This window comes from Wyeomyia smithii, chromosome 1, assembly GCF_029784165.1.
Source record: "Wyeomyia smithii strain HCP4-BCI-WySm-NY-G18 chromosome 1, ASM2978416v1, whole genome shotgun sequence".
Classification (NCBI taxonomy): Eukaryota; Metazoa; Arthropoda; class Insecta; order Diptera; family Culicidae; genus Wyeomyia; species Wyeomyia smithii.
The window spans coordinates 199,268-211,596 of NC_073694.1; the positions used below are offsets into that span (position 1 = coordinate 199,268).

The window sequence follows — 12,329 nt, forward strand, 5'->3', positions numbered from 1 at the left end:
CTCCTAAGTATTTAACCTGTTCACTGAATGGAATTTCTATTCCTCCAAGCTTGAGAGTTTTTAGAATGAATTTCCTCTTTCTAGTGAAAGGTACGATTACAGCTTTTGACGGATTAATGCTGAGACCCTCCTTTATACACCAAGACTGGGTACTGGCCTGGTTAACTGCTGAATGTAGTTTTAACGGCACTCTCGTCAGGCATTCTGGCTATGTTTGTATCTAGCATGTTTGTATACCTGGAACAACTTGTGATTCATGCGTCTGCGCCACACTCCATCTTTCAATTTACCGCTAAATATTGATCGCAGAACTTTACATTCAAAAACCATGCTTCATGTCCGTAAGGAACAACCAGGAGGATCAGCGTCCTCATACAACGCTAGTTTTGTGCGAGTTTGAAAACTACGGAACCTTAGCTGGTTACATAGACCTATTTACGTACGAATGTATTGGTGCCACGCGTTGAGGAAAACATAAACACATCGCTGTTTTGGTCGCAATGGTACGATTTAAGCAGCGGGACGAATATTCAGTTGGACACCTATTGTATGTTCTTATCTCGGTTCTGAATATACTTTTTATCTGTGAACTGGAATCGGGAGAAGCATCTGAACATAATCGACAAAAATAGCAAAATGTGGTAAAAAGATTAAACAACGATATGCGATGATTTACAGTTTGGAGAGAACAAAAAACAAAAGTCGCTAAGCTCCTGAACAACGAAGTAGACTGTCCCAAACTGCTATCTTTACTTGATTTTCGTGTCCCATCGCGTGCTCTAAGGACTCCTACTCTTCTCCAAACATGGTTTCATCGCACAGCGTTTGGATTTAATGCGCCTATGTCTTCGATGATACGTGCATTCACTTCTGCTGTAGATTTATTCGAATTTGGTGAGCGTTCCAGTTATTTCTCCAGTAGCGTAGCAAGATCTGCTTGTTTTACATTATGACGTTGAAGATAATGATATATTCATATTCATTAAGACTTTATCTTAGATGGATGAATAAAATAATAACTAATAAAAAACTAATAACTAAAAGTAACTTTACACGGCTCTACACCTTTGCTAGTGTACGTAGGGGGAAAGTCACTTACCTATATAGTCCGTTAAAATCCCTATTCGCGGCTGCAACTCGTCGTTTCACTTCGCGACTCAAGCTTGAAGAATTTCTGAAAAAAGGTTTTGTAGTTAAAAGTAATGAATCAAATACGCATCTATGTTTAGTAACATGGGATAGGTCTTTCTGCTTAATAAAGACAAAACAAAAGTGCAAGGCTAGTTTCAATAAGGTGCAGTGTTGAATAAGGTTTGAATTTCACGAGGTTATTACTTAGATTACGCACAACCTAAGTCAAATTAAATGCGAATGAAATGAAAAGAATTGAAAAATTAAGCCACCCTTGTTTCGTACAGAAACTCTGTTAATTACGGTACCGAACGTCTTGCCCACCAGCGCTAGAAATGGCACGTATTTTCTGGACTAACCGCTATTCGGTCAAGTATTATCCAAAACCAGGATATTCACATTTTTTCAACTGCGCAGGAGCGTTTCAGTGGTTGGAATGGGAACGACAGGCCCAAATCTTAAACGTACAACACGATGTTTATAATATGCTGTCAGGCGCTGGCAAAAAAACAACAAAGCACGCACATGCCATCAGATGTTTGCTGCTTTGTTTTCATCTGTGCTCTCGCTGTCATCTCTCATGCTCGTGAAACTCACGACTCTCATTTTTACGCAAGCGAGCATACAAGCGACAAAGGGATAAAATAAAGGTGCGAAAGAAAAAATCGATACGCGCAATCTAGCAAATTTACTGTGTCGAACGTGTTAGGACCTTTTCCAGGAGTCTGAGTTTTTAGGGTGTCAGAAGATTTTGTGAGCACTTCCATTCGTTCTATCTGACCTTTCGAATAGTTCCCTAGGGCAAAAATTTAAAGTTTCGCGGAAATGCTGAGTTAATCTAAGTAAATTAGCTCTTTCGTTCATCTCGAACACAGCAAAGGCGTTTCCCCGAGTACGCTTCGTTCTACTTTATTAGTGGTATTTAAAAAAAAATGCTTATGGTTCAATTTTTGTAGCAGATCCTGCAGTCAAATATCTTCGGAAACACCCCAGGGCGTTATGCGACTCGTACAGTTACTACAATTGTCGCTGGCTATAGCGATTCAATACTATTTCGGAATTGGTACGTTATTTTGCATCTTCAGAAGAGATGATTAGTGATGCTGGGTGGAGCAGAAAATCGATAATGCGCTTTCTCTCTTGTATATATACATTTTTTTTCATCCAAATAGCAAATGGGTCGGAAGATGAAGAACGATTGGTGCGCGATCTGTTCCGTGGTTACAACAAACTTATTCGGCCAGTACAAAACATGACGCAGAAAGTAGACGTCCGTTTCGGTTTAGCTTTCGTACAACTGATCAACGTGGTAAGTTCGAATGGCTCATGAGCAAACGTTAAATAAGTTGCGTAATTAAATTTGGGTTTTCATCTTCTTCTAGAATGAAAAGAATCAGATCATGAAGTCAAACGTGTGGTTGCGACTCGTTTGGAGTGACTACCAACTGCAGTGGGATGAAGCTGATTATGGTGGCATCGGTGTGCTGAGGTTGCCCCCAGATAAGGTCTGGAAACCGGATATAGTCCTGTTCAATAAGTACGAGTAGAAGAGAAATCCCGAGAAGTTTTTCATGTCTTGTTCATGTTTTTCAGTGCCGATGGTAATTATGAAGTGCGCTACAAATCCAATGTGCTCATTTATCCAAACGGAGAAGTTCTCTGGGTTCCGCCTGCCATCTATCAGAGTTCCTGTACGATCGACGTAACATACTTCCCGTTCGACCAGCAAACCTGTATCATGAAGTTCGGCTCGTGGACATTTAACGGTGACCAAGTATCGCTAGCTCTGTACAACAATAAGAACTTCGTAGATTTATCCGACTACTGGAAATCTGGAACATGGGATATTATCGAGGTTCCGGCCTATCTAAACGTGTACGAAGGCAATCCGACCGAAACGGATATCACGTTTTACATCATCATTCGGCGGAAGACATTGTTTTACACCGTCAATTTGATCCTGCCAACTGTGCTGATTTCATTCCTCTGCGTACTTGTGTTCTACCTACCGGCTGAAGCTGGTGAAAAAGTAACCTTAGGTATTAGTATTCTGCTGTCACTGGTTGTGTTCCTGTTGTTGGTTTCGAAAATCCTACCACCGACATCGCTTGTACTGCCGTTAATTGCCAAATATCTACTGTTCACTTTCATCATGAACACCGTTTCCATTCTCGTCACCGTTATCATCATCAATTGGAATTTCCGTGGTCCTCGCACCCACCGAATGCCGATGTGGATTCGATCGGTATTCCTGCACTACCTACCAGCAATGCTGTTGATGAAGCGTCCACGTAAGACGCGCCTGCGTTGGATGATGGAAATGCCCGGCATGAGTATGCCACCGCAGCCGCATACTCACCCATCATACGGATCTCCGGCAGAAGTTCCAAAACACATCAGCGCTCTCGGAGCAAAACAATCAAAGATGGATGTAATGGAGCTGTCTGATCTACATCACCCGAACTGCAAGATGAATCGAAAGATGAATAGCGGTGATCTCGGGCTGGGCGGTGATCCTTGCCGCCGAGAAAGCGAAAGTTCTGATTCGATTTTGCTCTCACCGGAAGCCAGCAAAGCCACGGAAGCTGTCGAGTTCATAGCTGAGCATCTGCGAAACGAGGATCTATACATTCAGGTGAATTTTTCCTTCAAACCCATATTTCTATTCAATATCACCGCTTAACCCTTGTTCTTGTGGCCCCAATTCCAACAGACCCGTGAAGATTGGAAGTACGTGGCGATGGTGATTGACAGATTGCAGCTGTATATTTTCTTCATTGTTACCACTGCCGGAACGGTCGGAATCCTGATGGATGCACCACACATCTTCGAGTACGTCGACCAAGATCGCATCATCGAGATTTACCGCGGCAAATAATTTAGCTTACCGGACGACGATCAAAAGGCGACATCGTTGTTAAAATACTACGTTAACATTTGCTCAAATATGAGACGTTTTCACGCAATGCAGACGAAAAGTTTTACCCGATAACAAATTGTAATCCGGTTTCTAGCGTATGATTATTCAACAAATTCCTGCGTCCAGTGATTCCAATCAAAAATATTTCATTCCTTTTCACCCGTCTCACATCTGAGTTTATTAAAATAAAGTACTAGTGTGAAAATGCTGTTTTTAGTTGAGTAACGGTTAACAACTGCAACGAGAATTTTGTGACAAAACTTAAATTTTTCGAAATACTATGCTCAGCAAAACTACTAAGACAGAAATAGCAATGACATAAAGAGATAAACAATAACTAGGCTACTACGCAGACATACTAAACTAAAAAACTCGAAACTAACACACAAAAACAGAAACGCCATTTAAACAAATTTAAAGAAAATATTCGAGCACAAAAATAGTATTCAGAACGTTATGGGAGAAGTGGGTAAGCAAACATAAATAGAAAACAATTAGCTTAACGCTGTAAGCTGTAAACGATTTTTGTGCACAAAACGTTAAGAACCTAAAAATAAAAAGCTAACCAACAGCAACCAAACATTGACATTAACATTAAACGTTGTATTGATAAGCATTTTTAAGAGAGAAAAAGGGTATAATAATAAACTTACAGTATAGTTCGTATAGCACTGTTTTTTTTTTTTTTTGCATAGAATGTCCTTATCCTACTAGTTACCGATATATGTCATTAGAGACGAAAATGAGGAAATAAGTAAAATTTTTTACTATTTAACAGCATGGTGTTTATTCACAAGACAAACTAAGCTAACCACCTAACAATGTAATAGTTTCTCTTGCCGACCCGAAGCAGTGAGATGTTATTTTTAAGAATGTGAACACCGGGTGTCAGTACCTCGGAAACGTTTTTCGCTCTATTCAGATTGATCGTAAAGCCTCCCGCTTGAATAATTCGCACTGCGTCTTCTGTAAATTGAACAACAATTTAGATAACACAGCCATTTTACTAACTCCCTTTCTCGACATACTCTCTGTAGGAAAACATCTAGCCTTCATCGCCACATCCAAAACGGTAATACCCGGTTCGGGCAGAATCTCCACCAATGGTGCTCCGCCGAATGTTTGCATAATATCACGCACCGCAAGCTCTCCCAGCGCCTCAACTTGTCCACTGTACAAAGCACCACTAATTTTTTCTGCTTGCTGCAACCCTTCCTCGCCATGAACAAGCAATGTTAGTTCCTGAGCCAACTGCTTCTGTGCTTCCCACAATTCTGGGGTTCGCCGATGTCGAGCCATTAGACTTCGTATTTCGTCCAACGATAAAAACGTTAACAATTTAAGCAACTTCTCTACCTCTGAATCTGGTGTTCGTACGAAAAACTGGTAAAACGCAAACGGGGAAGTTTTTCTTTCGGCTAACCACACTGCATTACCGGCAGATTTACCAAATTTGTCACCTTCTTCGTTGGTTATCAGGGGTACTGTCACTCCAAAGACCTCTGCCTTTCGCTCAACTCGTGAGATCAGCTCATGTCCGGACATAATGTTCCCCATTTGATCACTGCCACCTAACTGAAATCGGCAGTTATGCGCTCGCAGCAAATGCACCCAATCGTACGCTTGAAAAATTTGGTAAGTAAATTCGGTAAAGCTCATGCCACTTTCGTTTTGCAATCGACTCTGCACAGAAGCTCGCGATAGCATTGCTCCCATCCGGAAGTGTCGCCCGACGTTAGAAACAAATTCAACGAAGTTAAGCGTTCGATACCAATCGGCATTGTTTACCACTAAAACAGGCTTGAGGGGGACACTCTTACCACGCTTCTCCCAGAGTAACCGACGATGATTTTCAAATATGCGGCCAATCTGTGCCTTAATTTGATCAAGATTACGATTCATTGTTTCTAGATGCATCGCTTTACGCTCCGTGCTGCGTCCGCTTGGATCGCCGATTTGTCCGGTAGCTCCGCCTAGTAATGCAATGGCCTGGTGTCCTGCCCGCTGGCTGTGCAACAGCCCGATAAGAACTAATAGATTCCCCACGTGCAAACTGTCCGCCGTCGGATCAAACCCGGCGTATATCGTCTGTGGGGATGCACCGAGCACGCTGCGTGCTTTGTCACTGATAATGAGATCATTGAATTGTAATTTGTTTGTAATAGAAACTATGGACCATATTTTGAATTATTTCCGACACTACAACCCTGGAAAGCCATTGTGCGAAGACAGCAAAACTCACCTCGATTCTGCTGGAAATACATCCTGAAAAAATCCACGATCCTGCAGCTTGAGAATATTTCCTTCGGTATAGCAACGCCTCAATTGGACCACTACAGTTCGTATTAAACGAAGGCTGGTTGGAAGACGAATCATGCCTTTCGTGGCCAGAAAATGCCGAACCGACGGCACATACAGTAAACACCGGTCACAGTACTGAACTTCAATGTTTAGTTTTGGGACCCGTTTAAATATTACGTAACGCAAAAATTGATATTTTTAAGAAACCCCACTCCTTAATAACGATTCCAAAAATTTGTCAATACCGCATCTAACCCTAACCGTAACGCATTACTGAAGGATTAAGAAAACAGAAACAAAAACGAGTCTGAAACAAATCCCAAATTAATGGGAAAGAGAATAATTAAAACAAATTAACTAAAGAAAACATCTTTTTGTTAAAATTAGGGTAAATGTCTTCGATTTGAAGACATGTCTTCCAATCTGGCATCGCTGCCTCCTACCCTCCACTTCGTTATGTAATATTTAAATGGGCCCTTGTTGTGTGTGATATGATATATGATATTGATACTCCGTAATTGTCAGAATACCGAATGATACACGCTCGTATAAGAAATACGAGAATGAAGAAGATTTACCTCTGACTACTGATGGTAGTTTAGTTTAAAAATCAAAATTTAAACGTAGTTGTTATTCACTCTTGATTCTAATCTTGTTCAAATTTGAGGTTATTCATAAACAGGACCATTCCATTTCTGATAATACCGAACATCAAACATTCGAAACTGAGTGTAACTCAGTATGTGCTGATTAGAAAGTTTACTGACAGAGTGTAGACAATCTCCAATTTAAACATTCTGAACACCCCTCGTAGAAGGTCAAAAATCTTCACATTTATTTGTTTTAGTCTTTGCGTGAGTGTTAACTTCTTTTTTTATTTAAGTTTTACTTGAAGCAGCTATTTGCAAAAAAATCAACAATTCAATCCAGTTATATCGCTGTAAATTAGTGTACGTTTTGGTGCTCAGTCTAGTGGCAATGCTCTCTTGTAGGTGCCTTTAATAATTTCCAGAGATTATCCTGTTCTGCATGATGTGGAAAATTTGCAACCTCAGCCGAAATCAATACTTTCTGGCAGGGTTGTTGATTGGTTTCCTGTATAGTTACTACCTGCCCCAGGATTTGACGGAGATCGTTACCGAGTGTCCTGAGGCAACTGAGCGAGAACATCAACTCGCAGATGAAGCCCGCTATGGCAGCGAGTTTGAGCCGCAACTGAATTTAGAGCAAAAACCTATGACGGCTAAGAAGCAAGTCAAAAACATTGTCCGTCCTCGCTACTATTACACTGAGCTTGGAATTCGCGAGAAATTGTTCGTCGGGGTAATGAGTACACAGGAAAATATTGACTCTCTAGCGACGGCTATCAACAAGACATCTGCACACTTGGTCAATAAAATCAAGTTCTTCATTAATGCCGATAATGTAAAAGCTAACTTTAAGCTTAAGAACATTGTCGGTTTTACAGACACTCGGGAAAATCTCCGACCGTTTCACGTTTTAAAATACATTGCGGACAACTATTTGGATGATTATGATTACTTCTTGCTGGTCTCAGACACTTCTTACATCAACGCTCGGTTGCTTAGAGAAAGACTGTCTCACATCAGTATAAGCTTTAATATCTATATGGGAACTCCTCACACCGCCAGTCCGATAGAGGAAAATGAAAATCCGTCTGACACTCAGTACTGCGATCTTCACGCTGGGATTGTTCTTAGTAGCAGCGTAATTCGTAAGATCCGAGCCAACCTTGATTGGTGCGTGCGTAATGCTGTCTCCAATCAACACAATCTCAACATCGGACGTTGCGTGAAATACTCCACCAAAATCGACCGCTGTCAGACGGCATGGCAAGGAATTAACGTCACTAGTTATAAGCTGAACAGCTATAAAATCTACCGAGATCTACATATGATCAAGCACGATGACGCATTTAATAAGGCTTCCGTCATCTATCCGATCACCACAGCGGATGATTTCTACCTGTTGCATACATATTTTTCTCGTGTTCATCTGGAAGAAATCAATCAGCAGAAACAAATCATCCAAAAGGAAGCATCTACCATTTCAAACGGAAGCCTCTCGAACGACATCCTGGAAGTTCGCTGGCCGCTGGGTGTCCCAAAGCCAAATCCTCCTGAATCGCGCCACGACATCGTTGCCTGGACCTATCTTAATCTAACACATTCCTTCATGTGGAATTCGGAGGTTAACGCTCGTCATTTATCAGCTGTTGATGCTGAAGATATAAGAAACATTGTGAATAAAACTATTCTGGAAGCCTATCGAACTCAGCCAGAACTGGAATATCGTCAGTTGCATTCAGCTTACCGCCGGTTCGATGCTGTGCGTGGTATGGATTATCGGTTACATTTGACTTTCTACGACCGCAAGCGTCGTACATCCGTGCTTAAAAGTTTCGAAGTCGTCAAGCCGATCGGACTGATCGAAATCGTTCCGTCACCGTACGTCACAGAGAGCACCCGCATAGCTATTTTGCTACCGATATTTGAACATCAGGTGGCAGAAGCGTTGCAGTTCGTGCAGAGCTACGAACGAACATGTATGGATAATCAGGACAACACGTTTCTTATGCTGGTAAGTAGACATGCCCGCAATTAGTCTCTACTCATACTGTAATCAGATTTTTAAAAACCTAACAGATTTTTTTCTACCGAATGGACACTCCAAGCAAAGGTGATGGAGATTTGTTTTTGCCGCTGAAAAATCTTGCTCTGGGTTTGACTGAAAAACACAAACAGGATGGTTCTCGCATTGCATGGGTTTCGATCCGTTTGCCACCAGAGTTAAGTCAGCCAGCCAACCCAAACCACCTTCTGTCGACTTCTTTGTATGGCCCAAATCAATTGCTTAGCTTCGCAGCAACCGATCTAGCGCTGCGTAAGATCGGATTGGACAGTTTGGTAATGATGTGCTCGAGCGGTGCCACCTTCCGGCCGGATTTCTTGAATCGTGTCCGTATGAATACCATCGCTGGCTTCCAAGTGTTTGCTCCGATTGGATTCGCCATGTACCCTTGTGGATGGACTCGACAATGTAAGGAATGCGATGGATGTGATGTTGGCCAAAGTAGTGGATACTTCGACCGGTTCAATTATGACGTTGTGTCGTTCTACAGCCGTGATTATGTGGAAGCTCGGAAGCTACTAGAACAAAAATTACCTATCGTCCTAAGCGATAGAGACATCGGCAATCTGGTTAACTATACTCAGGAAACATCCGCTGTAGACAGAATCGAAAACGTGGTGGAGTTGTTCGTTAAAGCTGATAGCAAAATTCACGTACTGCGTGGAATCGAACCGAATCTGCGGTTTGGGCGAGCTCTGGAAAATTTTCTATCCCACGATCCGGAAGGGGATGCATTGCTGCGACTGCACTGTGAAGAAACGAGTGAAGAGCGCTGTGCTCGAATCGCTTCCAAGAAGCAAATTGGAGATGTTCTAGTGCAGTACGCAAACAGCAGATTAGAGAAGTCGAACTCGGAGAAATAGGACGAAACGATAGATGCTTATATGCCTTATTTCATAGCAGAAAGTAGTCAACATTTACGCTATTTTCTCTCGCATTTAGTATTCTTGCCAAAACAATGCGTTTCTATCATGCAATTTAGTGGTAAAGTTTAGCGTAAATAATGTACTCTTCAGAAGATATACAAAAACTATTTTATTTAGAATAAAATTATCTTTTTTATAAGTGTTTTCAGACAACCTAAATTTGCTAAATGCTTTTCCATTACACTACAGCCTGAGAATAAACTCATGCGTAATCCTTCGACATTGAATTCTACGTCGAACTAGGTGGGATGAAGAAATTCGCTATAAAATTCCAACACGTGGCCACCCCACTTGTCAAAGAAGATCCAGTAACCTCGGGGTTGCGAAGCTACTACATTTTTGTGTTACTCGCAGCTAGGACTACTCAATGAAAAAAATATCCGACAGTCATTCTTATACTTTTCTCATAATTTTTTTCACGGCTGCAATAAACTTCTAATAAGAAATGTAGCGTTAAATCACAAACTAAAAAAATCCTTTGCTCAGCTGAAAGGAAATGTGCTAAAATACAACAAAATCTTGTACCCTAACTTTGGACAGCGTAAAAGTCCTGCTTTTTAATGATTTCGATACTGATGCTGTTGCTGTCTCTGTTGTCTTTGCTCTTTTCGCGTTTGCCTAATCAGTTGCTTAGTGGTATTTTCATCAGCATCGTCCCACCCGTGTCGCCCGTGACCTTCAGTATCATCGTCCCAGTCGGCCAGACCATCCACCACAGGAATGTCGATCTTCGCCGTTAGCCGATTAAACCGACCTTCCAGGCCGCCGTTATCATCACGTTCGGTTGCAATACAAATTTTCTGCTGAGCCACGATAGTCGGTGCCATATCTCGGAAGAAATCGATTTGTTCTTCTATGGGTGGCTCACTCGGTGTAACAGGCGCAACTAACTGCTCCCGGTACCGCTCAATGTGTTCCTCCACCGTTGCCGGCGTACCATCCCAAGAGTTCCAGTCTTTTTCTGCGAAGTTCTTATTGAGTCGAAAGTACAATTTAGTTTTTATTTCAAAACAGCTGCTAGACGCTTACCTTGTATATTCGGTTGACATCCTGTACGACATTGACGGAGTTAAGAGTCTCAGATTCGACGTTAGATAGCCTTCGACGGCGCGAGCAGCAACAAAGAATACGTTTCAGCAGAGCCCCGATCAAAACCAGCAGGTGTCGAATTCTGGTAACTACTAGATTCGTTATCATTCTGTCGGAAACAAAAACACCTATAAAACTAACTTCTACCGGCTAGCAAACGAATGGTCATTTATTATCTCTAATTGTCTATTTATCTAGGTTACATTCAGCTGAATAGGAATTTGAATTTAATTTAAACCTTTCGATAAGGCAATTAAGCAAAGATGCAAAATATATTTTGTCCTCTTGATAACTCTTTGACAGTTCCAATGTTTACTTCTTGGTCGGATTTGGATCCGTTTACACACATATTCATGCCTACCCAGAAATAACAAAATTTCCACAGCTGATCGAACTCAGTATGGTTTATATAGGGTGTGGCGATGTTAGTATAGTTGTACTGGTGCCTTGTATCGCTTCTCAATATCATGTACGAAATTGCTATGATTTTATTTAAGCTACCGTTGCTAGGAAGGGGTGCTGCGTCATACCAATGTTTTGATTTCGTTTTCTTGTAGTGTTATAGTGCAATTTAATGGCATCAATTTTGTAATTCAGTTATCCATCTGTCAAAACAATTGTATTAAAAAATTTTAAAAGTGCAGTCTTCGTTAGTGGTACTACTGATTATCAGGATGAAAAAATACGTGTTTGAGCTGCCTGACGGACCAAGCTTTCAAAGGAAGTGGATGCAGTTATGAGCTGGTGAAACAGGTACGTGCTCACACAATATAAAGCAAAACCGTCACGTTACAGAGCCCTAATATTACTGTTTATTCTATTCTAGTGCAACTACCTGAAAAAACCTGAAGTAAAAGATCAACTGAATCACGGGGACAATCCAGCATAAGTTGTACATGGAATTCAAATTAACAGAATCGGACTCGGACCGACGTTTTCTGCCATCACCAGTAATATGACCGGTGGTTTGTTGCAAAGTTCCTGCGTTTACCGAACCGATAAGACCAATTTTGAAATACTGTGGCAGAAAATTCACGTGACAGCAGCTTCTAAGACACAAATCAGTAACATAATGCTGCACAACGCCATATCATCGACACGCAAAAGGTTATTCAGGAAATCAAAATATATACATCAAAATTCAGAAAAACAACCTGAAAATACCAATATGAAATACAAAAACTGAAACCTGAAAATATTATGATATTAAAAATTATAAAAAGACATTTTTGATTATCATTCAAGACATTACTCACATCCGAAAAAAATGCAATACATTAACTAAAAAATATATCTGATTTTATTCAATT

General features: G+C 41.1%; 4 protein-coding genes across 5 annotated transcripts; 2 read left to right on the forward strand and 2 right to left on the reverse strand.

Annotated features, from left to right (window-relative positions):
* Positions 1-1,772: 1,772 nt before the first annotated feature.
* Positions 1,773-4,717, forward strand: LOC129733843 (acetylcholine receptor subunit beta-like 1). 2 transcript variants are annotated; one of them, XM_055695385.1, is made up of 6 exons: positions 1,773-2,023; positions 2,088-2,194; positions 2,304-2,440; positions 2,514-2,668; positions 2,725-3,766; positions 3,845-4,717. In XM_055695385.1, the coding sequence occupies exons 2-6, from the start codon at positions 2,131-2,133 to the stop codon at positions 4,007-4,009; spliced, it is 1,563 nt and encodes a 520-aa protein (XP_055551360.1). In that variant the 5' UTR covers positions 1,773-2,023; positions 2,088-2,130; the 3' UTR covers positions 4,010-4,717. The 2 variants fall into 2 exon arrangements, with proteins under 2 accessions (XP_055551360.1, XP_055551359.1); XM_055695384.1 differs by having other exon boundaries at positions 2,091-2,194.
* An 86-nt stretch (positions 4,718-4,803) lies between these two features.
* On the reverse strand, positions 4,804-6,518 carry LOC129733844 (tyrosine--tRNA ligase, mitochondrial). Its single transcript, XM_055695386.1, has 3 exons — positions 6,294-6,518; positions 5,080-6,176; positions 4,804-5,017 (listed from the first exon to the last, which is right to left on the reverse strand). The coding sequence occupies exons 1-3, from the start codon at positions 6,425-6,427 to the stop codon at positions 4,854-4,856; spliced, it is 1,395 nt and encodes a 464-aa protein (XP_055551361.1). The 5' UTR covers positions 6,428-6,518; the 3' UTR covers positions 4,804-4,853.
* Positions 6,519-7,159: 641 nt separating this feature from the next.
* On the forward strand, positions 7,160-10,089 carry LOC129721912 (chondroitin sulfate synthase 2). Its single transcript, XM_055675030.1, has 2 exons — positions 7,160-8,953; positions 9,019-10,089. Exons 1-2 carry the CDS (start codon positions 7,382-7,384, stop codon positions 9,865-9,867), a joined length of 2,421 nt encoding a protein of 806 aa, XP_055531005.1. The 5' UTR covers positions 7,160-7,381; the 3' UTR covers positions 9,868-10,089.
* On the reverse strand, positions 10,020-11,331 carry LOC129721922 (receptor-binding cancer antigen expressed on SiSo cells). The gene is made up of 2 exons (XM_055675041.1): positions 10,960-11,331; positions 10,020-10,901 (listed from the first exon to the last, which is right to left on the reverse strand). Exons 1-2 carry the CDS (start codon positions 11,125-11,127, stop codon positions 10,488-10,490), a joined length of 582 nt encoding a protein of 193 aa, XP_055531016.1. The 5' UTR covers positions 11,128-11,331; the 3' UTR covers positions 10,020-10,487.
* Between the last annotated feature and the right edge of the window lie 998 nt (positions 11,332-12,329).

Bases quoted from the DNA above. Each gene is read 5' to 3' on its own strand.
- LOC129733843 (XM_055695385.1), top strand. From the start codon at position 2,131: ATGCGACTCGTACAGTTACTACAATTGTCGCTGGCTATAGCGATTCAA. The intron at 2,669-2,724 runs GTACGAGTAGAA...CATGTTTTTCAG, and splicing joins GATATAGTCCTGTTCAATAA to TGCCGATGGTAATTATGAAG. The intron at 3,767-3,844 runs GTGAATTTTTCC...CAATTCCAACAG, and splicing joins ACGAGGATCTATACATTCAG to ACCCGTGAAGATTGGAAGTA.
- LOC129733844 (XM_055695386.1), bottom strand. From the start codon at position 6,427: ATGATTCGTCTTCCAACCAGCCTTCGTTTAATACGAACTGTAGTGGTC. The intron at 6,177-6,293 runs GTGAGTTTTGCT...TCTCATTATCAG, and splicing joins GTATTTCCAGCAGAATCGAG to TGACAAAGCACGCAGCGTGC. The intron at 5,018-5,079 runs GTATGTCGAGAA...TTCAATTTACAG, and splicing joins TAGATGTTTTCCTACAGAGA to AAGACGCAGTGCGAATTATT.
- LOC129721912 (XM_055675030.1), top strand. From the start codon at position 7,382: ATGATGTGGAAAATTTGCAACCTCAGCCGAAATCAATACTTTCTGGCA. The intron at 8,954-9,018 runs GTAAGTAGACAT...AAAACCTAACAG, and splicing joins ACAACACGTTTCTTATGCTG to ATTTTTTTCTACCGAATGGA.
- LOC129721922 (XM_055675041.1), bottom strand. From the start codon at position 11,127: ATGATAACGAATCTAGTAGTTACCAGAATTCGACACCTGCTGGTTTTG. The intron at 10,902-10,959 runs GTAAGCGTCTAG...CGACTCAATAAG, and splicing joins ATGTCAACCGAATATACAAG to AACTTCGCAGAAAAAGACTG.